At 43.3% G+C, this 27,841-nt stretch overlaps 2 protein-coding genes across 8 annotated transcripts in view; one reads left to right on the top strand and one right to left on the bottom strand.

The window, feature by feature from the left end:
* MCM10 (minichromosome maintenance 10 replication initiation factor) overlaps positions 1–7,928 on the top strand; it is a 32,819-nt gene extending 24,891 nt beyond the window's left edge. For all 5 annotated transcript variants that reach the window (XM_090266523.1, XM_090266525.1, XM_090266524.1 and 2 more), the window contains exons 17-20: positions 1,234–1,347; positions 3,034–3,179; positions 5,678–5,720; positions 5,806–7,928. In XM_090266523.1, the coding sequence (XP_090122649.1) occupies positions 1,234–1,347; positions 3,034–3,179; positions 5,678–5,720; positions 5,806–5,889 (387 nt within the window). In that variant the 3' untranslated portion in view covers positions 5,890–7,928. The remainder of the gene's footprint in view (positions 1–1,233; positions 1,348–3,033; positions 3,180–5,677; positions 5,721–5,805) is intronic.
* On the bottom strand, positions 27–27,655 carry UCMA (upper zone of growth plate and cartilage matrix associated). 3 transcript variants are annotated; one of them, XM_090266527.1, is made up of 5 exons: positions 27,473–27,655; positions 27,072–27,137; positions 26,874–26,969; positions 22,684–22,782; positions 27–1,269 (listed from the first exon to the last, which is right to left on the bottom strand). In XM_090266527.1, the coding sequence occupies exons 1-5, from the start codon at positions 27,528–27,530 to the stop codon at positions 1,112–1,114; spliced, it is 477 nt and encodes a 158-aa protein (XP_090122653.1). In that variant the 5' UTR covers positions 27,531–27,655; the 3' UTR covers positions 27–1,111. The 3 variants fall into 3 exon arrangements, with proteins under 3 accessions (XP_090122653.1, XP_090122654.1, XP_090122652.1); XM_090266528.1 differs by lacking the exon at positions 27–1,269 and adding an exon at positions 17,673–18,152 and having other exon boundaries at positions 27,473–27,652; XM_090266526.1 differs by lacking the exon at positions 27–1,269 and adding an exon at positions 17,673–18,152 and having other exon boundaries at positions 26,874–27,137; positions 27,473–27,654.
* Between the last annotated feature and the right edge of the window lie 186 nt (positions 27,656–27,841).

The raw sequence follows: 27,841 nt of genomic DNA, 5'->3' as shown, positions 1-27,841 counted from the left end.
ACCTATTTCTTTCAAAATGTGATTTTTATTTAAGCAGTAAATAATCTTGGGAAACTTTTGAAGACAGCACAGTGCAGTTGTTCCTCCATATACACAGGATTTGCCTAGTTGCAGTCTTAGAATATTTAGTATATATTAAAACCATGCACAGATATTGTAGGGTTGTGTATAAAGTGGTGAGGTTCAAAGGTTATGTTCAGGTTTTTTATCCACATGTCCCAAAGAACATTCAGAAAAACCCTTGGTCATATGGGGCTGTCCTGTGCATGGCAAATGGTGTGGCATCCTTGGCCCCTGGCAACAGCAAGGGTAGCAAATCATTAAGATAACGAACTCCGACACTTTTTTTTTAAGAAAGAGGAGAAGGAAGGAAGACAGGGAGAGAAATATCATGTGAGAGAGAAAATCGATCAGTTGCCTCCTATACCCCAACTGGGGACTGAACTGGCAACCCCAGCATATACCCTGACCTGGAATCAAGCCAGCGATCTTTCACTTTGCAGACTGACACCCAACCCACTGAGCCACACAGGTCAGGGCAATGCTCCCACGGATTTTCAAAATGTCCTCTTGGGGGCAGTATCGCCCTATGTAGTGCCAATACTCTGACTGATCTGCTCTTCTTTTGATTAACAAGTGCCTAGTGAGAACGTTACATGTCTTCTTTTTACTAGACTTGAAATCAGGAGAGATGCTCAAAAGACGGTAGTGCTGAACTGCTTTCCTTTTGTGGCCACCAAAGGCCTTGGGTTCTTGTGTCTTGTGTAGCTGCACTAACTCCAGACCTGTGACCACATTCTGCTGTAAATATCTCACTGCCCTCCTCTCCTCCCTGTGGTTCCACACAACCAGGGTTGCTCCTCCCAAGGTCTGGAGAAGAGTATAGAGTAGACTGGGCTGTCATTGCTGGTGCGGCATTGAATGCCGTCCATAGCCAGAGTCTGTATTGGGATAGTAGGACTAATTCCCTTTCAGTGCACAATTGACATGGTGACCCTGTTAGTCACAGTAGCATTTTAAGTTTGTATTTAGTGTTTTAAAAATCACATGGTTTCATACCCTTTTTTTCATGTTAAGAACTTGGGTCTACTTATCATCTTTTGGTTTGCATTTACCAAGCTTGTATCAAGTGTCCTCGTTGACAGGAAGCTTGTCTCTTCAGTTCTATTATTGAAACGTTGTCTGGGTATATGTTGGATTGGTACAAGTCTCCCGTATCTCTTGTCATTCCAGGCGGAGGCTGAGCTGCAGGAACTCTATTTTGAGCCACTAGTGAAAAAAGAACAAATGGAAGAAAAGATGAGAAACATCAAAGAAGTGAAATGTCGAGTGGTGACGTGCAAGACGGTGAGCGCAGGAATGGTTCTGACCCTGGACCCTGTCTTGTGTTGTTGCGACTCAGCAGAACCTGGAGTCCCGCTTAGGTCATTTATTTATACTGGAAGCGGAACTGCTTACGATAGCCCAGGATCTGGCTCCTTGCCAACCTGTTCAGTGGGCTCTGATGTGGGAGCATTTTTAGTGAGGTTTTCCTCTTATTTAACCTCTGCTCCCAGTTCTGCAGACAAGCCTCTAACATCTCTTCCCCTTTGCCCATTGGACCCAAGTTATTCTTGCATCTTTCTCAAGTTTCTAGCACCCCCTCATTTCACAGCTCCTGGGACCTTGGTTGGACAACTTGATCTGGGGTCTCATGACATGACCAGCTTCTATTGTCTCTTTCTACTCAGAGCTTAACCTGCTAAATTGAATCCTAAGGCAGAGTGTGAATTGTAGTATTGTCTGTGTTTGCAGAATTTTTATCCTAAGTCTGTTAGAAAATAATAAATTTCCTACTCCTCAACATTAATTTTTAAATGGCTCCCCAAAAAGTTCTTGCTGAGCACTATTCTTCCCATTACCACTCACTTTATACCTGCCTGGCTGGTCAGCTTTATATTTGCATGGAAGAGGGGAAAGAGGCTTAGCTTACCAAGTATAATTTTCTCTATCTTGATTGTTTCTAAAACCTTAGATTCTCCTCTTCATTGAGGGAGCAGCCCTGAACTAGCCACATCTGAGGGAGAAACGATTTCCATGCCTTGTCTGGCTTCTAGATCCCACCCATATGCCTTGGTGTGTGACCCTTCCTCCCTCTTCAGAGCCAGCAGTGGCAGGTTGAGCCCTCTTACGACATCATTCTGACCTCCTCCCCTTTGGCCCATGTCCACTTTTAAGGACATTTTGTGATTCTATAACGCCCATCCACATGATCCAGGATAATCTCCCTATCTTAAAATCAATTAATTAGCTGTCTTAATCCCCTTTGCCCCTAACATACTCATAGGTTCCAGGAATAGGATGTGTGCATCTTTGCGGGGAGGAAGGCGTTAGTCTGCCTACCACCGCTGGCATGTCACTCTGCTCTGCACTTTTTGAGGTTGGCAATGTCAGGGACTATTTATCCAGACTCAGTGTTATTAGCAGAAATTAACATCGCACTGTCTCTGTACCTTTTTCAAGCTTCACCCACCACTTCCTATTTATTCTCTTCAATCTTTTTGAGAATCAAAATTAAATGAATTACTTAATACCTTTGTCTTGGTTTTGGTACTTAAAAAAGTAGGAGTAGTAATAAGCATATCCTTTTCAGAGGCCTTACAAGAGAAAGTGAGCAAGGTGCTGATCAGCCTCCTAAATGGACCCCATGCCTCAGTGTCCTGTAACCAGGGGACTGCAGTGAACATAGGACAGCCCTACTGGCTGTTTAAAGGTTTCCAGTATTCTTCTTCCTCTGCCCTTTCTGTTGTCTTGATGTCATAGAGTACTGTGTACTTCATGCCTGACCAGAATTTGGGGCAAATGTGAAAAAAAGTAGTATCGATGTGAGGGACCCAAGAAATCACAGGGCTCACCACAGCTAGAAGGTAAGGCGGTCACTCAGCTGGCAAGCACCTAGGTCATGACGAGAGGGCAGATTGCCATTCAGTAGCTCACCACTTTCTCCTTCGAAGCCCTTCACTGGCTGTGTGTCCTTCTGTTGGCCTTCTGCAGTGTGCCTACACCCACTTCAAGCCTTTGGAGACCTGCGTCAGTGAGCAACATGACTACTACTGGCATGATGGCATGAAAAGGTTTTTTAGGTGTTTGTGTGGAAACAGATGCATCTCCCTTGACAGGCTACCCAAAAAGCATTGCAGGTATGAGAACTGCCTGGACTTCCTTGTCCCATCTAGAGTTCTTGAACCCTTTTTCAATTCCCACATGGTGCTGTTCCACTGAAATACTGGACAGCCCTTTGTGAGAGTCAAGCCTTCTTCCAGCTCCTGGAGAGAAGGGACCCTGCTTTCTTCTCTGCTTTATCCCCAGTACTTCATATAGTGCCTGGCCCCTGGTACGTCCTCAGAAATGTTTGTTGAGCAAATAGATGAAATATGGATAAGGTGGACTGGGGAATATGTGTATTTGCTACACGCTAGGAATGGGATTTTTTCCTCTACCCTTAAGGAGTTTTCTCTCTACTTCTGAGGGGGCTTCAGGTACAGAGGCAGAGCTGCTGTGCTGAGCGTTGTTCACATAGAGCACAATGCAAATGCCACCCCTGGCGCTCAGGGTGGCTGATCACACACAGCTTGTACACTGTCACGGGTCCATCAGCGCTCTCCTTATTTATGTACAGTCAGTCACGTGCTGTGTAACGACATGTCAGGTAATGACAGACCACACATAAGATTATAATGAAGCCGAGAAATTCCTGTCATCTAGTGATGACACAGCAGTCGGGATGTGGCGTCTCTTGCAATGCCATCACCATCGCGTTGAGCAAGGCGTTTCTCCCATGCTCCTCACCTTGTCAGGAGCTGATCTGTGAATTGTTCACAGTCTAGGTCATTGTTCTTAAGTGGCTGTGTGTATATTGATACTTTTCTCCAAAATATTGTGACAACAACTAATGTAAAACATTTGATTATCGGAAAAACCTGTTCATTAAGGATAAGCAGTTAAGTACAGCTCCCAAGTGGAAGCACAAGATGCCTTCTGGCCTCCAGGTGGCACTCTTACTTTTGTAAGAACAGCTGCTTTCTCTTGTCTTGTCAATTCTTGATCTAGAGCAGAAGCAAACTTTTTCTGTGAAAGGCCAGATAGTGAATATGTTAGGCTTTGCAAGCCACATGGTCTGTTTCTCCATACTCAGCTTTGCCGTTGTGCCTTGAAAGCACATACAGGTAATACACAACAAATAGATGTAGCTGTGTTCAAATAAAACTTTACAGAAACCAGTGCAGGCTGGATTTGGCCCACAGGTGGCGTTTTTTGCTGACCCCTGACTAGCACACTGATTTTTTTTTTATAATATCGTCATTTATCTACTGGTAGTCTACAAAAGTTCTCTAAATAGATACTGAACAGGCCTCCAGATGGGGAAGGTGTTAGAGAGGCTCAAGGCTAAGGCCACTGGCATGCTGATCCTCAGGGCAGGAGGAGAGTCTCACTTTGTTCTGTATTGGTCTTAGCCTGTGAATAACCCGTGTTTTGGCTGGACCAGCCCTAGTAGATCTTACTGTGATTGCAAGACACCCTTCAGCAGCAACCATCAGGGAACTCTGAAAAGATATGGGATTATTACTTACGAGGCCTGGAGGTTAAACAGCACACCTGGGGCCACACGGCAAGGTCCCTGTGGAGCGCCTGAGTGCCAGAGCATACTGGCCTGGGCTTCTGCTTTTATTGGGGTTGAGAGTGGAGCCTAGGGTTTCCAAGTCACACTCTTTATTGGTGAATTTAAAACATAAGAGGGGGAATTTAAAGCACATGAAAAGAAAACAAATGGTCAGTTTTTTAAATTAACAGAGATCTCTAAAACAAAGAAATCTCAATTGGGGAGGTGGGGGGCTGCCTGGGCCTGCCTCTTTATCTAGCCCTGTGGCTGGCAGTGTGTTGAAGAGGATATCTCAGCAGTCAAAGCAGAAGCCCAGCACTTGCATTACAAAAAGAGAAAGACAAACATCAGGATTCATGCTGTAAAACTGGGTAGGGAAAAAGGATGAGGCAGATAGGGTAGACCCCTGCGCCCCAGACCCTCTCAGATCCAAGGGTAACACATATTTCAGTGTCTTCCCTCTGTTTCTTTCTGTTTCTCTTTCTTCCCCAGAGTAAATGTTGTAGAAGATAAGCTTTCCCCATAGTAGGCACATCCCTTCTCAGGGCTGGGACTTACCCACCAAGTTAAAAAAGGAGAACAAGCACCTCCAGGCCCTTTGAATAATAAGAGAGTGAATGTGCCTGAAATAGGAGGAAAGATTACTCAGACCAGAAAAAAAAATTAACCCTTCTTTATCTCAACCTTTTAGTTCCAGAAAAAGAGAAAGAGCACAAGATTAAGGCTACACGGGGTCGGAGGGCTAGCTTTCTAAATCTGAGTGTCATGCCAGTGACTTTCATGACCTGCCATGTGCACAGCTCTGTCACACTATCATTAGAAATTCCACCCCTGATGTACCTGGCTTACTGCAGAGTTAAAGACCATTTCTCAAATCACCAGAGTGCGTATTTTCAGTAGCATTTGAGTATAGCCTGGAATATAAGTGTCACCTTGATCAGCTTCTGCTTAAATGGGGGACACTCTCCTGGTGTCTCTGTATGTGTATGGGCCCGTATCTATCTCACTGCTGAGTGAATCTCATCCTTTGTGTTTCAGTAACTGTGGCCTCTTCAAATGGGAACGGGATGGAATGCTAAAGGTATGGCATTTGCAAAGTGACTAATTTTAGTGACCCATGCAAATATGTTGACCCATTTCTTATTAAACTGTTTTCATTTTTCTAGGAAAAGACAGGTCCAAAAATAGGAGGAGAAACCCTGTTACCAAGAGGAGAAGAACATGCCAAATTTCTGAATAGCCTTAACTAGCCCTGATTTACTAAGATACACTTCTTATGGTTCTGGGAAAGCTGGGATTGGTTCCCTGTGGCCCAGGGTTCCTGATTGACACAGTCAAAACAAACACTTGTTAAGCCTACAAGCTTTGCCTGCATACTTCCCTCCATTATGTTGATTTGACACCAAATTTAACATTGACCTATTAGTGGAAAATCAACATGCCATTGTCTTTACAATGGTTGCATTCACAGAGTTTTTGCCCCAAAACTGGAAGGTGAATTGAGAGCTGTGTTTCTGTATCTCTTGGCTCATAGGGTGTGCAGTGTCGCTTCTTCACCACTCTAAGGTTCTAGTGTTTATGTGGACACAGAGGCAAAAGAATTAACTTAGCTCACCCCAGATAGGCCACTTAACTTCTGGGTTTCAGTTTCCTTATCTGTAAAATGAGGAAGAGTTGACCAACAATCTTGAAATGTGTCTTTTAACACTCAAATTTTATAAATATATAACTTTTAAAAATCTAGATAACTATGATCATTGCCCTTAATATAGTTTTGATATGTTGATATTATAAGGCAGGTTTCTTTTTTCTGTTCCATTATGTGTTTGTTTTGAGGGGTTTTTTGTTGTTGTTTTTTTAATTGATAAAGTCACTGAGCCACTAGCATTTTAATTCATGTCTCTGTGGCTCTCTGTGCCCATAAAATATGGTGGAGCTTTGAATGGAAATACCTAAAAATCTCATCATTTTTAAATATGGCTTGAAACTGAAACCTCTAACTAAAATGAATGCAACATTTGAGAAGCTATGAAGCGTGACTGAAAAAACAAATATCCCATAAAGAATGGAGTTTGGGATTTGCACGTATATTTTATTATACACATCAAAAATTATAACTCAAGCCCCAGGCAAATTATCCTCAATAATCCCATTTAAGAGATTCCTCTTCCTGTGCAACCTGACTTCCAATTACCGTTTGACCCAAGTGAATGTGGATATCACCTAAAGATTAGGTAAATTGGAAGGATTATTATATTGGGGTTTAAACTCTAGCTAGAAGTAGATTAGATTTTCCCAAGATGGTGTTATGGTAAGAACATCATAATTATGGGAGGTGGTTGAGAGCCAGAAATAAAATCCATGTGCCTTAGATTTTATCAAATTCTGCTCTGTATTGGAAAAGGTGCTGGCCTGACCCTTGTGTTTCCCCCAAGGTTGTATCCTAATAACTATTTTTAGAAGTATTTTACTTTCCAGGATATGTTGGGTTTTCAATTTTTTTTAACTAACAAATAATGAAGTATTTAATAATAAGAACCAAAGCACTTGAAACTATGACATTAATGATTCACTTAGAATAGATTATTTGTCTCATAAACTTAAAACAACTGTGTATTTGGTATAGGTCACAACTGAACAGGTGCCTAGAACTTGAACTCCAGGTTGCTCTGAGTAATTACCTTCCTATGTAAGAAGGTGTTCTTGTTTGAACCAAGAGCCTCTGAGTCCATATTCACTTGTATAATTGTATGTAAGTAGTGTAATATTCTTGTAAAGGTTGATGGTGAGCTGAATCTAGATGCCTTCCTTTTGTAAAATTTGACTTTAGCCCTGGCTGGTGTGGCTCAGTGGATTGAGCACCAGCCTGTTAACCAAAGGGTTGCCACTTTGATTCCCAGTCAGGGCACATGCCTGGGTTGCCAGCCAGGTCCCCAATTGGGGGCATGTGAGAGGCAACCAATCCATGTATCTCTCACACATTAATGTTTCTCTCCCTCTCTTTTTCCCCTTCCCCTCTCTCAAATAAATAAAATCTTTTAAAAAAATAAAATTTGACTTTAAATTTTAAAACATAATTGAACAACTACTCAGTTACTCTAGATCTTGAGGTGTTATCATTTGAGGTGCTGTGTGTGTATGTGCGCACGCACACTTTCTTAAAAGTATTCAGGGATGAGAAGGTGGGGGTGTGGAAAGGTGACTTGTTTGCATTGAAAGTAGGATTCATCGGTGAGATTGGCCTTTTAATCCTATCATCTATCAATGTGTATTAAATGCTTTCAAATAAAACCAAAATGTGTGTTTAATTTTTCTTACTTTGTCATTGGCAATGTAGGGCTTATTGTGTAATCACAGACTTTCAGAACAGGTTAAGCACTGAACAAACACTGGCTGTGTCCTCCACGAGAACGTCCTGTTCCAATCTTCATCACAGGAGCCTTCCCTCCCTTCCTCCTCTCTGTTTCTCTCTCTCTCTCTCTCTCTCTCTCTCTCTCTCTCTCTCTCTCTCTCTCTCTCTCTCTCTCCCTCTGTTTGGAGAAAATAAGTGACTTTTTAAAGAAAATCAACTTTCTCTTGAATTTTGTTGAAATAAATGAAATATATTTTCCAAACCACAAAAGGAAAACTAGTAATTTAGGTAATAATGATCCAGAATAGTAAATAAGAAACTTCTGAATTATTGTTGCACAGTCTGCCCCAAAGGGAACTTAAAACATTAAAAGTTTCAACTTTTAAAATCACTTCAAGTTGAATGATGTGTACAACAGAGTTCTTGCATAAATTAAGCTTTTGTGTAGAAATAGTGATTAAAGTACATAAAGCTTGATGTTTAAAACATTAAATGTGTCTGGTAACGATTTTTTGAAGTGAGAATAAGTCTAACTATGTTACAGATAGCCCACCTGAGAGAGCGCTACAAGTAATACAGGCATCTGATCACATGAGTGGAGATTTGGAAACAATACAGCTCTCAGGAAGGATGGGTGGTTCAAAGAACGAAGTTCTCTAATTGGCCAATAATGAGGGAAGAAAATAATACAGAGGAACAAAAGATGGAAGAAATCATTTGGCTCGAGTTGTGACAGCAGTTTGTGTAAAAGCTGTGGAGCCAAGAGTAGAGCCACATTGCTTGAACTATCTAGATCAAAGTAGGCAAGAGCCCCCCAGGGTCCTGCATAGGTCCAGTCATGCCTGCAATATAGACTGACATTTCAGAGAAAAGCTAGACAACAGTAATCAAGATGGTGAAAACTCAAAGCCATTTCACCCAAGAAAGGACAGAAGGAACTAGAAATATGTATACAGTTTACTTTTGTTACGGCAATTATTTTTTATAAAATCACTAAATCAGCACTTTCACAATCACTATTCCCAAGAGAAATACAGGGCCAGGTATTTTTGTCAACAGATCAATACATAACCGTGGTTTTGTGTTTTTCTGTTTATTCATTAACATGGAACTCATGACTGAATGAAGCGTGTCTTAACATGTATTTTCAGCAGTATTTCATCACTGCTGTCCTGTGCTTGGGAACTACAAAGCACTTAAGCACTATGCTTGATGGCCACTTTAAACAGCAAAGTCACCAACGAGAAGCACAGAAATGTGAGAAACGTGGCAGAAATTAGAGCTGAACAAGAAGCAGGCGTTGACTTCAGCCAGAACTTGTGTTAGGCACATGCCCATCGGTGACCACAAAAGCACCACAAGTATTGATTTTGGAGTTACAAATAAATGTTAGCAATTAGGTAAATCCACAAATAAATAGAAGCAACTGTACAGTATTTCCCAACACGGCCAGATTGGGAGTATCCCCATTTTGCAGATTAGGAAATTGGTTAAGTGATTTGAAAATTATTGATTGAAACTAAGATTGGAATCAAGTCTATAGTAAAGTTGCTCAAGCAAAGACTTCTCTAAGTATACTTTTAAAAATCAGCTTTATGAAGGTCTAAATTTCACATAGTAAAAATTAGCATACAACTTAAGTGTACAGTTCAATAAATCTTGACAAATGTGTATATCCATGTAACAACCACCATAAGCAAAACAGAGGATATTTCCATCACCCCAAAATGTTGCCTCGTGCCACTTCCCAGTCAGCGCACATTCCACAGCCCTGGCCATCACTGGTCTGTTTTCTGTCACTATGATTTGGATCTGTCTTTTCTGATTTCGTATAAACAGAATCATATACACTCTTTCACTTAGCATAATATTTTTGAAGTACATCTATGTTGTTGAATGTATCAACAGTTCATTCCTTTTTATTGTTGAGCATTGCACTGTGGATATATCTCACAATGAATGTATTTGGGTTGGGTTGTTTCCAACACAGGTCTGGTATGAGTAAAGCTGCTACCAAGTCGAAGTCAAGTCGGCAGCCGTCCGTCTCGAGAGACGATGGTGTAGCTTCTTAAGAGTCTATCTGCACCGCCGAGAATGGCTGTGCAGTCTGACTCGGGAGTGACACGGTATCTGTCTCCTCCCGTGTTGAATCGACATCTTGCGATGACGCTGGAGTGTCCTCTCCAGTGGAGCTGAAGCTACAGAGCCTGGGCAGGGTGATATGGAGGGTCTGCTGTTGAGGGTCTGCTGTTGCCCATGCAGCAGACCCCCCCTCTCTTCGCAGCTGAAGGGTCCAAGGGAAAGACGGAGTCAATACAGCTTGGCTTCAGGTGCGCCGCAGGAGTTGCCGGTGTTGACTACAACGTCAAACCGCCTTAGGGACTCCGGCTCCGGATTTTCTGTCGGGGTTTACTCCCTTAGCCTTTCCCCTGAAGAGGTATGCCGCAAGGCAGCGGAGGTTTTTTGGAGTCAGAGTTTTCCTTCTCTGATGTGCCCTGACTGGAAGATCGAACCAGCGACACTTAGCTCGCAGGCCGACGCTCAATCCACTGAGCCAAAGCTGCTACCAGTATGCAGGTATAAGTCTTTCTGTGGATATATGTTTTCGTTTCTCAGGTAAATAGGATTGGGATTTCTGAGTCAGATGGTAAGTGTATGCTTAGATTTGTAAGAAACTGCTAAACTATTTTCCAAAGTGGTTGTCTCATTTTACACACCCACTGGTGATATATGAGAGTTCCATTTCTCCATATCCTCACCAGTGATATTATCAGTCATTTTCATTTTAACCATTCTGATAGGTATGTGGTGATATGAAATTGTATTTTAATTTGCTTTTCTCTCATGACTTAATATTGGACATCTTTTCATGTGCTTTTGGCCATAGCTATATGATCTTCCTTGGTAAAATACCTGTTTGTGTAAGAATTCTTCCTGTATCTGGAATACAAGTGTTTTGCAATTATGTGAATGACGAGTATTTGCTCCCAGTTTGTGGCTTGCCTTTTTTGTTTTTGTTTTTGTTTTTTTTAACAGTGTCTTTCAAAGAGCAGCTTTCATTTTGTTGAAGTCCATTTTATCGGTTTCTTCTCTTTTCGTTCATGTGTTTTGTATTAAAAGAAATCTTGTAGTAAAAGAAATCTATCTAGACTTCCAGCCAAGATGAGGTGCATACAGACATGCTGCATCTCCTTCCACAACTAAGAAGGAATACAACTACCTCAAAACTGGAGACAACCAGAAGTTTCAGAAAATCAAGCTGCATGGAAGTCCAGCAAACAAAGATATAAAGAAATACTCATCCAGACAGGTAGGAGGGGCAGAGCCAAGGCGGAGAGGATGCGGTGTGGTGGCGGTGGCAGCGGGCGGCCGGCAGAAAGCGCAGTCACACGTTTTAAAAAGTCAGGAGGGACTCCAGGGAGCACTCCCAGCTCACCAGACCTCGCAGCTCACGGTGCCAGCACTGGGGAAAATCTAGCCTCATTGCTTCTGACTGTGCAGACCAGTGGGGGATGAAGTGGAGGCAGAAACTGCCAGTTTGTCAGCAGAGTCCGCTTGTTTAAAGGGCCCCCACGGTCCAAGAACATCTGCAGACCCACCCACTCAGGGAACGACGGCCAGGGCAGCAGCTAAAGGGGTGTCAGTCCAGTGCAGAAGTGGGAGAGGTGCCTGGAAAAGGGGCAAGTGCTGGGTTGGCGACATTGTTCCCTCTTGGACCCCTCCCCCACATACAGCGCCACAACGTGGTGAAATAGGTCGCCCTGTACTGGCAAATCCCTAAGGCTCTGCCCCTTACAACATAACAGGAGCGACAGCTCTCCCTGGGACATAGAGGCAAACAAACACAGGAATCTGTCAGAATGAGGAGACAGAGAAGTATGACCCAAAAGGGGGAATGGGTCAAGGTTCCAGTGGGAGAACTAAACGAGGAGGAGATAGCCAACCTAACAGACACGGAATTCAAAACACTGATGATAAAGATGCTCACAGGCTTGACAGATATGCTTGAGTACGGCAAATACATAAGAGAAGAAGTGAAGGCTATGCTAAGTGAAATGAAGGAAAATCAACACAAAACCAATGGTGAAGGGAAGGAAACCAGGGTTCAAATCAATGATTTAGGAACATAAGGAAGGAAAGAACAGTTGACCAGTACAGAATGAGGAAGCAAGAATTGAAAAAATGAGGAAAACTTCCAAAATTTTACGAAGGAGATGGACATACAGGTCCAGGAAGCACGGAGGGCGCCGGGCGAGTTGAACCCAGAGGGGACCACACCAGGACAAATCATGACCGAGATGCCAAAGGTGAAAGATAAAGAGAGAGTCCTGGGGGCAGCAAGAGAGCGGCGGAGAGTTGCCTACAGGGGGGGTGCCTATAAGACTATCAACTGATTTCTCAGAGGACACTTTGCAGGCAGGAAGGAACTGGCAAGCAGTATTCAATGCGATGAAAGGCAACCTGCAACCAGGATTACTCTATCCAGCAAAGCTATCATTTGGAATGGAAGGGCCGATGAAGCGCTTCCCAGACAAGGTAAAGCTCAAGGAGCTCATCATCACCAAGTCATTATATGAAATGTCAAAGGGACTTACTTAAGAAAAAGATCAAAACTATGAACACTAAAATGACAACAAACTCACAACTATCAACAAGTGAATCTAAAAAATAAAAAATCCAACTAAGCAAACCAGAATAGGAACAGAATCATAGGTATGGGGATAATTTGGAGGGTTATCAGCTGGGAGGGGGAAGGGGGAGAAATGGGGAAATGGTACAGGGACTAAGTAGCATAATAGGTGGGTACAAAATAGATGGGGATGTTAAGAATAATATAGGAAAGGGTGAACCCAAAGAACTTATATGCACGACCCATGGTTATGAACTAAGGAGGGTGAGATTGCTGGAGGGAAGGAGGGTACTGGGCAGAGGTGAGCAAAGGGAAAAAATGGGACTACTGTAACAACATAATCAATAAAAGATAATTTAAAAAAAAATTTTATCTGCCTGAGGATCACAAAGATTTTCATATAGAATTTTTAATATAGTTTTAGCTTTCACTTTATGGTCTGTGATCCATTTCAAGTTGTTTTGTATAAGCTATAAGATATAAGGGTTGAGACTTATTGTTTTCTAAATGAATGTTCAGTTGTTAAAGCACCACTCAGTGAAAAGATGGTAATTTCCCCCATTGGATTATTTTGGTTTCTTTATCAGAAGTCAGTTGACCATACATTTTGGAATCTCCTTCTACACTCAGTACTATTAACTTAAAGTGTATGTCAGTCCTCATGCTAGTACCACACTGTCTTATTACTGTAGCTATAGAATAAGTCTTGGAATCAGGTAGTGTTTTGTCCTCCAGCTTTGTTCTTCTGACATTTTGTTTTGGCAATTCTCAGTCCTTTGCATTTCAAAGTAAGTTTCAGAATCAGCTTCATGATTTCTATATCAAAAACCCTCCTGAAATTTTTATTAAGAGTGTTTAATCTATGGCTCAATTTAGGGGAAATTAACATTTTAATTTTAAGACTTTATCTATGAATATATCACATCTACGTTTATTTAGGTCTTGTTTAATTTTTCTCCATAATGTGTAGTGATTTCAGTGTGCAGATTGTATACATATTTTGTCATATTTGTTTTTAAATATTTCACAGTTTTGATGATATTATCAATGGTATTTTTTCCATTTTAATTTCAAATTTTACCTATTCATTTGTAGAAATGCAGTGCATTTTTGTCTATTGACCCTGTATCCCGGGTTCATGCTACTCTTACATATTAATTTAACAGCTTTTTTAGAGACTCCTTTGGATGTTGCCTATTGATTCTATATATATGACTGTTTTATTCTTGTTCCAGATCTGAAGAGGAAAGCATTTTCTTTCACCATTAATATCAAGGAAGTATTTTGAGTAAGATTGGACAAGATCTATAAATAATAGTGTGGGTTTTGTCTGTCTTCTCATACATTCCCTGGAGTGATGTTATCAATTGAGCGTTGGTGGGCTTGACCTTGACAGGAGGCAGCCAATTCACATCCTGGGTTGAGAACATTTCCAGGGTGTTGTGCTGACTTTATTTTTACATAATTATTAATCATGGCAAAGCAATAGTGTCCAATTGTGTGTCATTCATATACTTAGAGGTACAAATTGTCTTCAGTGATTTACTAAAGGAATGTACTGTTCTCTTTTCAATCGTGATATCAGGATCCCAATCTAATAACATATTTGAATTGCTTATCATCAAAATCCACTTATGAAATATAAAATATATTGCCCCTCAGCACCACAATTCTGCACTGGGTGCAAGATAACCAACCAAACATGAGCTAACAAAATCACAAGGTAATGCTCCCTGACCTCATTGCTTCGTAATGAGGTTGCCATTTTTATTGGGGAAAGTTTTAAATCTGGGGGGCTACACCCTAAGTGATTCAGATACTCATTATCAGATTGTCTAAATTACTGAGAAATTATCTACATAAATATTTTCACCTTTGTTTTACTTATTAAATTAGTGTTATTTTCAGATACGTCCCCTCAAACATGGCCATTCCCATAGGAAGCTTTTTATTTGAGAAAGCTTTATGAAAACTGCTTAAATATAAATTAAATATACAGGTTTCTTTTTTTTTTTTTTTTTTTAATGGTAGAAAATGTGTTTAATAGGAGAGTAGGCACCATTGGTCAAAAGTGAATTTTTAAGTTTAAAAAATAAAAAATGGTCCTGGCTCGGTTGGAGCATCGTCCCTTATGCCAAAGGTTGTGGGTTCAATCCCAGGTTGATGGTTTGATCCCTGGTGGGGGTGCATGGAGGAGGCAGCTGATCAGTGTTTTTCTCTGTCCCTCTCTAAAATCCATAAATATATGCTCAGGTGAGTGTTATAAATAAATAAATGGAAAAATTATGGCTAGCTACTTAGATATGAACAGATCATTTGAAGTATACTCAAAACTCAGGAATGATTGTTTCCTTTGGGAGACAGGGGAGGGACACTTCCTTTTTGTCCTTTAAAATTTGTTAACTTTGTGTATACATTCAAAATATTTTTAATTTTAAAAATCAGAACAATGTGGAAAGTAGACAAACCTTTTTAAGATCACAGAGTTTACCAGAGTTATCAGTTGTGAACTAGATATTCCATATTTAACCAACTTGTTTTTGGATAAATTCCGTAAGGACTTTCAAATTGTGAAAAACTTGCCAAAAAATTAGAACATAATTGGTTGAAAATGAATTAGAAGTGAAATATCCCAACCAAATGAAACTGATAAAAAGTATTGTATATAACAAGTTTTTTAAATTTTTAAAAATCATCCTCAGGCTCTTGAAAATTAACACCTCCCAAAAAATCTAAATAAACAAAGACACATGATAATCAGTTGGCAATATCTTCCCTGGAGTACACACACTCCAAAAAGAGTAGTGAGTAAAACATAATAAGTTTTCTCCAATCCATCCTTTGACAACTTTGTTTTCAGCCAGTTACCTGAAACCCCTAGAAGACTAAGGGACAGTAATGAAAGAACAGAGAAGAGTTAGTTACAGGAATGTCCCAGAGACGACACTTCTGACAAGGCCTGTCTCTAAAAATACAAATTGCTCCATTACTAATTTCCTATGAAGTGTAGCTGCCCAGATTCCCGGTCCTGTTACCTTTGGCATGCTTCCCCCTGCCCAGGAAATAACTGTGATTGGCTTTTAGTGAAGGAATTCTGGGTGGAATTTGAAAACCCTGAAGTATAATGGGGTCCTTGTTAAGGACAGGGGTAAAACGAGGTAATAGAATTCTTATTTCTGCCAGAGTTGTTTATCTAGAGCAGAAACTCCAAGCCTGGTCATTGAAGAGGCAAAGACAGGCTGTTTTGTTCTTTTAAGCTGGCCACACACCCAGACCATTCTTGGTTCCTGACATCTCTATGGCTTCAGTGGGCAGGGCAGGGCTTTGAGATGGTGGCTGTGGGGAATGGACGGAGGCAGAATGCTTAAGCCACCATCCACCTGGTTGCTGGCCTTCTTGCCAGAAGGCATTTGGATGTGTTCTCATTACCTGTAACAGACCAAATTGCAGCTCCTGTTTCCTGGCTGAGGGCAGAGAGCAATGCTTTGTCTTTTCTCTTATCAGCTAACAGGGTATGTGAAAACACAGACACCCCTTGTAAACTGGGGTTACCGGCCTCAAGGGTCAGGGACTGGATCTGGCCCTCGGGGCCTGGCTTGGTACCAGGCCTCTGGCCACCCAAGAGGGCAGCCTCAGGTGGGTAGAGTGCAAGCTCACTTGTATCACTGGTTCAACAGCCCAGAGTCCTGCCTCAGGTCTGAGCTAACAGTGGGCTGAACTTCCACAGCTGCCCCTGTGTAGGGTCCCCTTCTCGCTCTACTTGGTAACTGAGCTAAGGTTAGGCACGTGTTTTTCCTACTACCTGTTAGCAAGAATTTCTACGTCTGGGGTTAAATTCTATGAGGAACCCCATATATCCCCAAGAACACAGATCTTGAGCCAGGATGTATATCCAGCCAGTTTGCTCAGGCTCCCTGTTCTGCCATTCTTGCGGGCATGGTAGGAAGCAGATGGGATGCGCACATGCATCTCCTGCCCAGTAATTCCAGAAGGAACATGCCTGACATTTGTTCTTCTCAAGCCGACTGATTTCTCCTATCTAGATCAGAGCCTGGAGAGCCAGAAGGCAGACAGCAGAACTCCATGCCTTTCTGTTGAGATTTTGTGCTTCAACACTTTGAAATACCCATTCCTCCAAAATCATTTCAGTCTCATCAGGTAATAAGTAAAAGTAGTAATGAAATGTCACGGCATCTGAAAAGTTTTGATTTTGTGCCAGTTTCTTCCACTGCTATTGCATTCTGATGGAAAGCTCCCGGTACTTTCAGTAAAGGCAGTGGAGAGCAGATTTCTGAAGGGCCTTTCTGTGGAAAACAGGCCCGGAGTCAGGGGGGTGGCCTGTGGAAATAATGAGTTGTGTGGGTGGGGTGTGCGCCAATCACCTGGTGAGAACTGGTTTGGAGGACTGGGCTGAACGTGAGATTTGCTCTCTGAGGAGACACCGTGAAAACTGTGTATTGCAAGGGTTCCCTCTCCCCAGCTTTCTGCCAGTGCTCTCCAAGCCAAGGAAGCCTGGGCAACCAGAAGCTGGAAGAGGCAAGGAAAGATCCCCTCCTAGAGCCTTTGAATGGAGTGTGGCTCCAACAACACCTTGATTTCAGACTTCTCACCTTTAGAACTGTGAGAGAATAAATTTTTATTGTTTTAAGCCACCCAGTTTGTGGTACTTTGTTATGGCAGCCCTAACAGACTTATACAGGCCTATGAAAGGAAAGGAAATGATACCGAAACTCAATTTTATCTCTTTTCTAGTTTGGGTTACAAATGGCCTTGCTGTAACCCTCGCTTCTGATTGATGTAATTAAGAAAACACAGTTGAACCTTAAACTCTTCAGAGAAGCAACTGAGCTCTGTGACCACCTCAGAGAATGTTTTTACCAAAACAATTGTTTTAGCGTTGTTCTTTCATATGACTACTGAGACATACCAAAGAAACAGTGAACAGTACTCGTGAATTCAGGCTTTCAAACACCCAAGTCAGTGTGAGTAACATTGTACCTCAGGGTAGGGAGGTTGACACCCTTCAGTTTGGGATTTGAGAAGATAATGCATTGTTGACTCAGCATTTTTATTTGTAAGCTATAAGCAAACATGGAATCTTCTCCCTCTACTGTGATTCTTTTAATTGTTTTATCAAATGGGACTCTTACTTTGGAAACAATGGCTAAGCAAGGGGAAACCACTGTAGGTTTGGTGCTAGGCAGCCCCACGGGTATTTGCTCACCTCAGAATTCATTTGCAAAGAAGCAAAAGCCAAGGCCTTTTAATCCATCAGAAGGAAAGGCCTTATGTGTTTATCACAGCACACCTCAAGTGGAGACCCTTTGAAGGGACCTGTTTGTGTGGGAGACAGTTGTTCAAACACCTGGGATAGAACACCTGGGGTGAGCACATGCATTTCAAGCTCTGTCTTCTGGGTTTGTGACGAGGAGGTTAGATGTGGTGGCGGTTATAGAGATATGGGGGGTACAGGCCATCATAATGCCACTGGCGCCATTGCTCAATAGCCTCCCGGTTTCTCTCTTCCTGTTCTGGGGAGGAGAGACAAAATCATGTTAGGGTGGAGAGGACTCTGACCTGAAGAGAGCTACCAAGCTGTCATGGCAGCTGTCAACCAACTGTCTACCCAGGGGTGCCATGAACCAGCTGCACCTGCATGCATCAGTGACAGCCATCTAATGTTAGAGCTGGCGGAACCTGAGAGAACACAGAATCCAAAGGTGTTATTGTAAGAATCAGGCCCAGAGAGGTGAAAGTCACAGAGCTGGCTGCCAAGAGAGCAGGGTGCAGGCTCTGACATCCCGATTCAGTGCTCCTTCCCTACACAACCAGCAAAGAGAGAAGAGCGTCATACAGAAACTGGCCCAGAGTTATAAAACCAAAGATTTAAAATGCCAAAGTAACAAAATAGTAATAGAAATAGTCTATAAGCCATACCATTAAAAAAATCATGGAGAAAATAATTGTCAACTTCAAATGATGGGGTAATGAGTAATTGTTCTCCCTATTTTGTTCTATATTTTCTAACTTTAAAAATGATGATTTTGAAACTAATTGGAAAAAGGGATGGATGAAGCAAGTGAAGAGAAATCTTGACAATTTTTGATTCTGGGTATTGTTATAGGAAGGTTCATTATACTATATATTCTTTTACATATATTTTAAATTTTTCATAGTAAAAGGTTAAAAAGATCAGAAGGGAGTTTTTAAGGAGTAAGGAAGTCCTTATTTTACTGTATAAGGTATATTTCTGAGGAACACCTATGTCCAATGGTAGGAATGGGCTCCTGAGGCTGATTCAAGATTGCCTGTTATTGTTAGGTACCATTAAAACTCGATGGCACAAGGTCTTCAATGTTTAAAAAGCATCCATGCAGCTCCTCAAAAGTTTAACAGAATTACCTGTGAGCCAACAGTTCCACTCCTAGGAATATATCCAAGGAACTGAAAACATAACCCAATGAGTGGATGAACAAAATGTGAGCTATATGTATACATATATGTATGCACATGTTATTCAGAGATCAAAAGGGATTACCTTCTGATACATACTACAACATGAATGAACCTTGAAACATGCTAAGTGAAATATGCCAGACATAGATATATTGTGTGAGTCTACTTCTATGAAATATCTAGAAGAGGCAAATTCATAGAGACATAAAATATATTAGAGGTTACGTGGGGCTGTGTAGAATGGAGAGCTATTGCATAATTGAGTGCAGAGTGTCTATTTGAGGTGATGAAAGGGTTTTGGGAATGGTGATGGTTGTGCAACATTGTGAATGTACTAAATGCCACTGAATTATACACATAAAATTAAAGTTGCAAATTTTATGTTATATATATCTTGTCACAATTTTTCAAAGTAGTTTTGAAAAATGTTGTGACGATGGGATGTCCTAACAAAGGAAGATAAGATCAAGGATCAAAAAGCCTGTGCAGCTGACTTTAGTGCTAGTGAAATGCATCTTCTGTGCACTGAGCTTAACAGCATGTCCTGGAGACGTCAGAATATTCACCATAGCTCATGTGAAAGCCAGATGACCTCAACAGAAAGGGCCCCTTGTTACCACTGGGTGTTTAGGATGTGGCTGCTGGGAATGTTTCCTTCCTCTGGTAGCTTTGAACTGGCGCTACCCTTGGTGCTGAAAATCGTCTTAGGGACTTGGTACCCCAGAGACAGACTCAAGCTCATGGAGTCCGGCCCAGATCGGAGCTTTGGGTATTAGCTGTCAGCTGTTCAGACCTTCCTCAGGCTGGGAAGACCAGCTACTCCTTGCCAATCATAAGAGCATAATTGTCCCCCCGGGCCATGCCAGACTCGTCTTTGATCATTTTACTTAGACAAAGGAATGGCCTTCCTGATAAAGAAGAGCAGGGACCCTGATCGTGTGGCTTTCACATAGGGGACCACTTGTGGCCTGGCATCCTCTGTTGTGCAGCCAACCTTGGATGGCCTGACTTGGGCTTTTGGCTTTGCAGGTGGAAGCAGACATATGCTACCACTTAGGCCTTAGAAGTGGGAGCTCAGCACACTGTTTATCCTGGAGTTTTCAGAGGCAGAGCTCGAAGTTATTTTTGCCCTGTGAAGCCAGTGGTTTTGAGTAGAGTTGTTATGAGGAGTCATGGCAGAGCCAAGTGAGGCTCTAACCTTTTCAGTCCTCCTTCCTCAAACCAGGACCAGTAGGTTGATAGAGAGGCCTTTGGGGTGGGTTTTCAGGTCTTCAGGAAAGCCACTCTTGTCCAGAAATTTCCTTTTAGACCACCTGCCTAAAATTCCTCCATTGGAACTCTAAGTGCTTCTGGTTACCCATGCTAATCCCCTACCAGTTGCTTTTATGAAACAAGAACCTCGGGGAGAGGATGAACGTCCAGTGCTCTTAATTATTCTGAGAATTGGTTACATTGTCAGATGAAGATAGGTCCCTGAAACCAGAGTCCTGATGGCTGGGGAGTGGGGGCCTCCGGAAGAGCTCTGAGCACTGCCCCTGGTTGCAGGTTTCCAGCTACCTGGCCACTGGGCACCCATGTTCTGGGGCAGAGGCCAGGAAAGAGGAGGAAAATCAGATTGAGTTTCCCCCTTGTCAACACTTACCGTCAGGTTGCCAGGCCTGCTCCACCTTTCTGCCTCCATGAAGCTCTGGGAAGACCCGCTCTGGGACCCTCAGCTTTACCCTCCTTACTTCATCCTCACGGGCCAGTTTCTGCATCAAAGATCTCTAGGACCTCTACGCATTTGATCATTCTTCGTTTACAGGAACATGAGCTTTGCTGGCTTAGTTCAGATCCCTTACTAACTATGATACCTTGGATATTCATGTTTCCTCTCTAAGGATGAGTTTTGAAACTGTAAAATGGAAATTGTAAGACTTCAGGGGCTGGTTGTAAGGATTGGGTGGATCATTCCCCTGCCTGACGGAGCAAGTGCTCACCAATGACAACAGCTGCCGTCACTACAGTCCCCGAAGGCCTGTACCCTGCCCTGCAGTGTCTTCACCTTTATGGGTGAGGCCTAAGGTCCCTGATCCTAGCCTCCTCTGGCTTTGTTGGAGGACCTGTCATCCCTGAGGCACCCAACCGCTCATCTTAATTTCATCCAGAAACAAAAAACAATGAATGTTTTTCCACCCACATACTAGGAATTTGGACTTGAAACATTTTTTAAAAGCACAAAATAAAATGCTATTATTAATACTATGAGTAAAAAAAAAAAAAAACACTGATGGAATTTTGGAGGCAGCATTCTCATTTTTAAAATGCCTCACCCCAAGCTGTCCACCAAGGTAAACAAATAAATCTCCAACAGAAGGGTTTGCCTCTGAGCTACAACAGCCTGAGTCATTCCCAGGAAAGTTTGGTTTGCCAGGATCCAGGCCCAACACCTGCTGCAGGGCTCAGCCAGGTGCCACCTGCAGGGCAATGGGCAAGGCTTCAGGTATCTGATTATCACATCCTTTCATGACGAGATGCCCTGAAAGGGTGTTACCTCCCAAATCCACCAGAGCAAACAAGCCCAGAGGTGACAACTTTCAGAAGTGAAATCACTGACCTTCTCTAACAAAGGTTACCTGAACTGGGGCCTATGTCTAAGCTCATATGCATCAGGGAGCTTGCTCAGGAGCACTTCGGTCTTGAACGACCAAGAAAAGGAACACACACACACATGCATAAACACCCAGAGGCTTGCTGGCCTGATCCCTGTTAAACGTTCCTGTGGATTTTTGCTGTGGGTGACATTTGAGGGTACCTGGTAGATCAGAGTCAAATTCAACCTGGTGAAGGCTGTGTGTTTCAAAGACAGTGCCTCCCTTTACCCCCACCCACGCCCACACTCAGCTGCCTCCAAGGAGGCCCTTAACTACCTGGGGGAGTCAGGAGCCCCGTCTGCCCTAGAGATGAGGGCAGGCAGGAGACGTGCTGACTGCCTGGTGAGACACACTGAGGCAAAGAAGACAGCTTGGCAGGAAAGACACTAACAGCAGCTGGGTAAGGGCACAGACAAACCATGTAGAAACATGCAGATGCCCGAAGCTGTGGGTGTGTTGGAGCCTTCGTGTCGCCTGGAGATATTGGTGTTGGAGGTGGGGAAGGGCTCAAGGCAGAGCACCAGTGACCTGGTTTGCTTCCACCAGTCAGATAAGAGGCTTGGTTTTCCAGGATGGGTAGTTCCCAGAGCCATTACATCGATGTGAATCCAAGACACTTGAAACTGAGTTTGAAATCCTCTCAACCCCACTCTACCAGTGCTAAGCCACTAGTGTAGGCACTAAGACAGAGAACACAGGCCATCACCGTAGTAGCCAGTTAGGGGGAAAAGCAGTCAACCCCCATTCCCCCAGTCCCACAGTCCCTGAGCTCATAAAAACCAAGGGGTAATATTCTTTTTATCCTTTCTCAAGTTCTACGGCCATTATACAACTTTCTCCCTTATTTTCAAGACTCCTATAGACAGGAGGATAGAGTTTCTCTTTCTACTCTAAAATTTAGGCAGAAATAGAGGCAACTCGTGATTTTCCCGCAAAGCCCCCTCCCCAGAGATGCTGGCTGAAGGGCTCTTACCATCATTTTGCTCCTCCACAAAGTTCTCAAACTCATTCCGTTGTTCCTCATGATATTCTTTTCGTAGCTCATCAGCCCTCAGCTTCTGCCTGTCCTCCACTGTGAAAGGGTAAGAGGTGAGAGTTGCACCTATTTAGGGGAACACCAGTCGTTTTGCCTAAGAAACAATCTGGTTGGGAAGGGGTTGTGAGGGCTAAGGATGGGGGCTTCACCAAAATGGTTTGCTCCTGACATAGGCTTTCAAATTGGAAGAACCTAGGAGGTCTTCCCAGCCAACACCTCTTTGTTCAAATGAGAGGACTGAGACCCCCAAAAGTGAAGCAATTTAGCTTCACTCATAAGATTAGTGGTGTATCCAGGTACACTAGGCCACTTAGAAACTAAAAGTCCAATGATCAGAAATGAATTATAAGAGGGAGTCATCTAACTTAAAGTTCATTTCACATTAATTAATACCTTCAAGTCCATTCAACATCTTTGAGCACCTATCATGGCCAGAATGTATGATACCCACTGGGATTAAAGAAGCAAGGAAGAGAGATTCTGTCTCTCTACTAAGAGACATCATGGCTGCTATGATAGTAATCTATATAGCAATAGCCTGTGGAAGGGGTTCTAAGATGATGCCCAATACTCATACTCCTTGTGTGGTGCTGGCCTAGGGACTTGCTGCTAATGAACAGAATATGGCAAAAGTGATGGAATGTGGCTTCCCAGATAGGTTACAAACAAGACGGTGGCTTCCATCTTGGGTTGGGCAGCCTCTCTCAATTTTGCTCTCAGAGAAGCCAACTGCTATGTTGTAACCTATCTTATGAAGACGCTCACTCATGACAAGAAATGGGTGTCCTTGACCAACAGCAAGGGCCCAAGGCTTGCCAACAGCCATATGAATGAGCTTGAAAACAAATCTTCTCGCAATCAGGCTTTGAGATGACTGCAGCCTGTTGAGAAACCCTGAGCCAGAGGCTACCAGTTAGTTCACTGGACCCAGGCAAATGTGAAACAATAAATGTTTGTTGTTTTAAGCTGCTAAATTCAGGGGGTAATTTGTTTAAGCTGCTAAATCTGGGATCAGTTGTCACCCAACAATCGGTAACTAGTACAGGATATGGGGTGGTCAGGCAAACTTCCTGATCAAAATACTAACCACAGGGCTCCCTTATTTTGTAAAGCAATTATTCCAGTAAAGTTGCCTGTAAACCTTTTTATGAAGAATCTAAGTTCCACATTATAAAACTGGAGGTACACCTCTATGGTTGAAAGAAGTGCCCCCAGTGAAAACTGAAATGGCCCCTGAGAATACATAAATACAGTGACCGTTCCTTGGTGGTTGAACAATAAAGTTCGCCAACACTACCGTGAGCCCCAAAGGGAATCCCACCTGAACGACCACGTCCCACCTGTTTTTCACCTGCTCTGATTTAGCCTGGATAAAAAGCTCTCTACATTTTAGATTTTTAGATGTAAAATAAATTTGTTTCCAAGTTCATACATTTCTGCCCTCAAATCTTCACCTTGACTTGTTTGGTGTGAGGTCTGCAGTTGTTCAGTGGAAATCACTTAAAGCACACTCAGATATTTCAAGATTATTTTCTTTTGCCTAGGCTTCCGCTGGAAAAATCCATGGCAGCAGGAAGGCCACGTCTGGTGCTGGAGGAACCGGCCCCTCAGTATGCCTCAACCCTCCCATGATATGATGCCCATCCCATCCAAAGGGGGAGACTGAGGTGCTGTTGCCACCACCAGCTTGGATATGCAAGAGGAAGTGGGAGGCTCATGATGGAAGCTGAAAACTGAGGAAAGCCATTGGTTTTTCTGCCCCATGCCACAGAATAAGGGTGCTGGGAGAAACAAGTAGTATTTCTTTGCGAAACAATCATACTGTTAACCATCTCAAATTTTTCTGGAAAGTAAGGAGCTTACAAGAATAAGTAAATTGATTAATTACTAGTTATTTGCATTAGCTTTATATTTAAGTTAAACACTTAACTCAGATGAAAAATCAGATTATTTGAATTGGTCTCAGGGCAGGTTCCTTATGTAAATGACGTGTGTTTCCCAAACTTGTGCCTTTACTTGCATAGTTGCAGTAACCTTTATTGTAGCAGAAGGGATTGGTACCCCAGCCCTTTCCACTGCCTCACCTCTTGTCCCACATCCACACATTCCTTAGGAGAGGATTCAGACTCAGAGAGATCAGTGATTTAATCAAGGTCACGCAGCTGGTCAAGGCAGAGCTGGGCCTGGGAACAGCACTCCAGGCACTCACACTCCGCTGCTGGATAGAACATGCTGTGCATGGCAGAATCCCCCTTAAAACCCACCACAAGCCCCGAGGATGCCCCAAGTACCAGAAAGCTGCAGGGGGGACAGAGGGTGGGACAGTGGGTTTAGACTCTAAGTCACTGCCGATTTCTAAAGAATTACTGCAGAAAAGCAACAATCTTTCCAAATTACCTTTTTGGAGATGACACATATTGAACCTTTGACTTAGTAATGAATAAAAACGATTTAATCCTTGGGACCAGATGCTCTTCTTACAATATGCATTATGTAAATTTCTTCTCAAAAACATGCACTTCATTGGGTTAATTCCTCCTTTCACCCTAAACTGACCCGCATCTTTCCCCATAAGCTGAGAGACATCAGATGCCTGTATCCTGATTTCAAATTCAACTTTATCACTTGCCTTTTAGTCAACCTGAGACATAATTAGGCATTGATCCCCAGCTTATCCATAGAAATTGACCAGGTGACCAAAGATTTTCTCTGGTGCATCCTAGGCATTCTCCAGGCTGTCCAGGGCCCCCCATGACTGACTAACTGAGGTTCTATGTAAGGTGAGGAACCTCTGGCTTAGTCATGAGTCTCGTCGTTCTGCCCAGCTTCTGAGGATGGAAACTATTTGCCTCTAAAATTTATGACTGTTCCCCACTGGAAGTCTGCCAAAAAGTTGCTTCTCAGATTTCTATCAGGAACTACCCAACTCCCATCAGTTTTTGGTGTTTCTTGACATTTGCTAACTTTTAAACGCCAAATAGTGTGAGGTCTGGAAATTTTCCCAGTGTAGTTAATATTTATCCATTTTTTAAAGGAATTTTATCTCCCAGTCTTTTCCACTCTCTTCTTCCCCATCATTTAAAAATAATCTTGTTATTTTTACGGAGCAAGTTACCTTGCTGAGTGTGCTGAGTGACACAAAGAGTTTATTCAGACACACACACAAGTAATGAATCAAGCCATACACTCGGAGACAGCCACTGCTCGGGGACCTTGGAAGAATCTAGTTCAAGGGCAGAAAACTCAAATGCCTTCGAGGGTCGGCAGGTCATGGAAATGAGGGTCACTTCTAGGCAGGTGACACCAGGAATCCTTCAGGTTGAAGAGGAGACAGGCCTCCCAGCTCAAAGGCCTCCCAAATGCATTGAAAAAACAAAAAACTTAAAGAAAGAACAGAACAAAACACTGCTGGCTGAACATTGCACTTCCAGGCATTTGCAAATAAGGACACTTGGGCCCAGGGAGAGGAAGTGGCCAAAGGCCACTTAGCAGCAAAGCTGACACCAAGCCCACAATCCCGGCTCCGAGTCCCATTGTGCCCTCTCCCTGCTCGCGATGCTATCACTCTTGCATATAAGGGCTCACTTTGCAACACTCCAAAAATCACACACTGAGATACTGTGTTACTAGAATATAGATTTTCCCTTTTATGTTTTTAACTTCCTGAAACCAGGATGTATCTCATCACTGTGAAGTGCATATGGCACTGTCCCTTTTTGTTCCTTACCCTGACAGCATAATCAGTCAAAAAAAAAGGTGTGAATTTCTAATTAAGAGCTACAGTCAGCCCTGGCTGTTGTGGCTCAGTGGATTGAGCGCCACCTCATGAACCGAAAAGTCGCCAGTTGGACTGGATTGCAGGCCAGGTCCCCAGTTGGGGGCACGTGAGAGGCAACCTAACCATGTTTCTTTTGCATACCAATGTTTCTCTCCCTGTTTTTCTCTCTCCCTTCTTCTTTCTCTAAAAGTAAATAAATAACACTTAAAAAAAAAAAACTACAGTCACTTTGATGTCCGAGGACCTAGGTTGAGCCTTCAATCCCTTGTGGTGGTCCCCACAGTCCAGATGACTGGGAGAGAGAAGGAACCAGAGGGACCGGCAGAAGGCAGGTTGCCAGTGTCCTTACCATTGACCTCATCTCGGGATTTGGAGGACCGCTTGCCACGCTTCTTGAGGAAATTCGAGGCATCTGATTCCTGTATGAAAATCTTCTGTTCCACACCTAAAGCCCAAAAGAGGCCAGTCATCACCAACACCGGCCCACCAGGGCTCCCACAGGAGCTGGCCGGCCCGCCCTGCACCACTGGGTGGCCCCTGCACTGACCTTCCAGGGCCTCTTGTCTGGCCACCTGCCTGGTGCCCACTGACGCACCTGTCCCCTCCTGCAGCACTGTGGACCAGAGCACAGAGTGAGGACTGCAACACACCCAAGGGACCCTCACCCCAGCCAGGCCAGGACCGTCCTCCCCAGGTTCTGTGACTTGCCAGGCCTCAGGGTGGCGTCCTGGGTCCTATACATATCAGCCCAGAACTGGTCTCCCCAGGAAACAAGCAGGCAAGCTGTTTTCTCTGTGTTGTATTATGTTACACACACACACACACACACACACACACACACGCACACGCACAGCTGCCTTATAAATAAGCACCCCTCTTTGTCTCTGGGCCAGCTACCTGAGCAGCCTCATCTAACACCTGTCCATCCTGGAGCCTCCCCATACTCACTGCATAGGAGCACAGCAGCCGAGAAACAGGAGATCAGCAGCAGCTGTTTCCAGGCCATCTTTAGAGAGGATGAGGGTCCGTCTGGGAACCACGGGGCAGACAGAGAGAGATCTGCAGATGCTGAGGCCTCTGGGTCTTCACTTTTGTGTCATACAGGCCAGGAGAGAGGGAGGAGAGATTCAGGAGGCTGGGATGTCACTGAGGGGGGAATGGGAGGGGTCCCGGCCGTGGCTTCCATTGGCTGCTCCTGCCGGAGCGCCCGGAGATGTTTTTGGCACCTTGCAAACCTCATAGAAGCAGTCTGTCCTTGGGGCCTGGACTGAGACTGTTTTGAAGTGACCTTTCCAAGATCCGCACCCAAGGAGTTGC

Source organism: Furipterus horrens, unplaced genomic scaffold (assembly GCF_987537825.1).
Source record: "Furipterus horrens unplaced genomic scaffold, mFurHor1.1.pri manual_scaffold_2, whole genome shotgun sequence".
Taxonomy (NCBI): Eukaryota; Metazoa; Chordata; class Mammalia; order Chiroptera; family Furipteridae; genus Furipterus; species Furipterus horrens.
The sequence above is the reverse complement of the archived record's forward strand: the minus strand, read 5'-3'. Positions and strand labels throughout refer to the sequence as shown.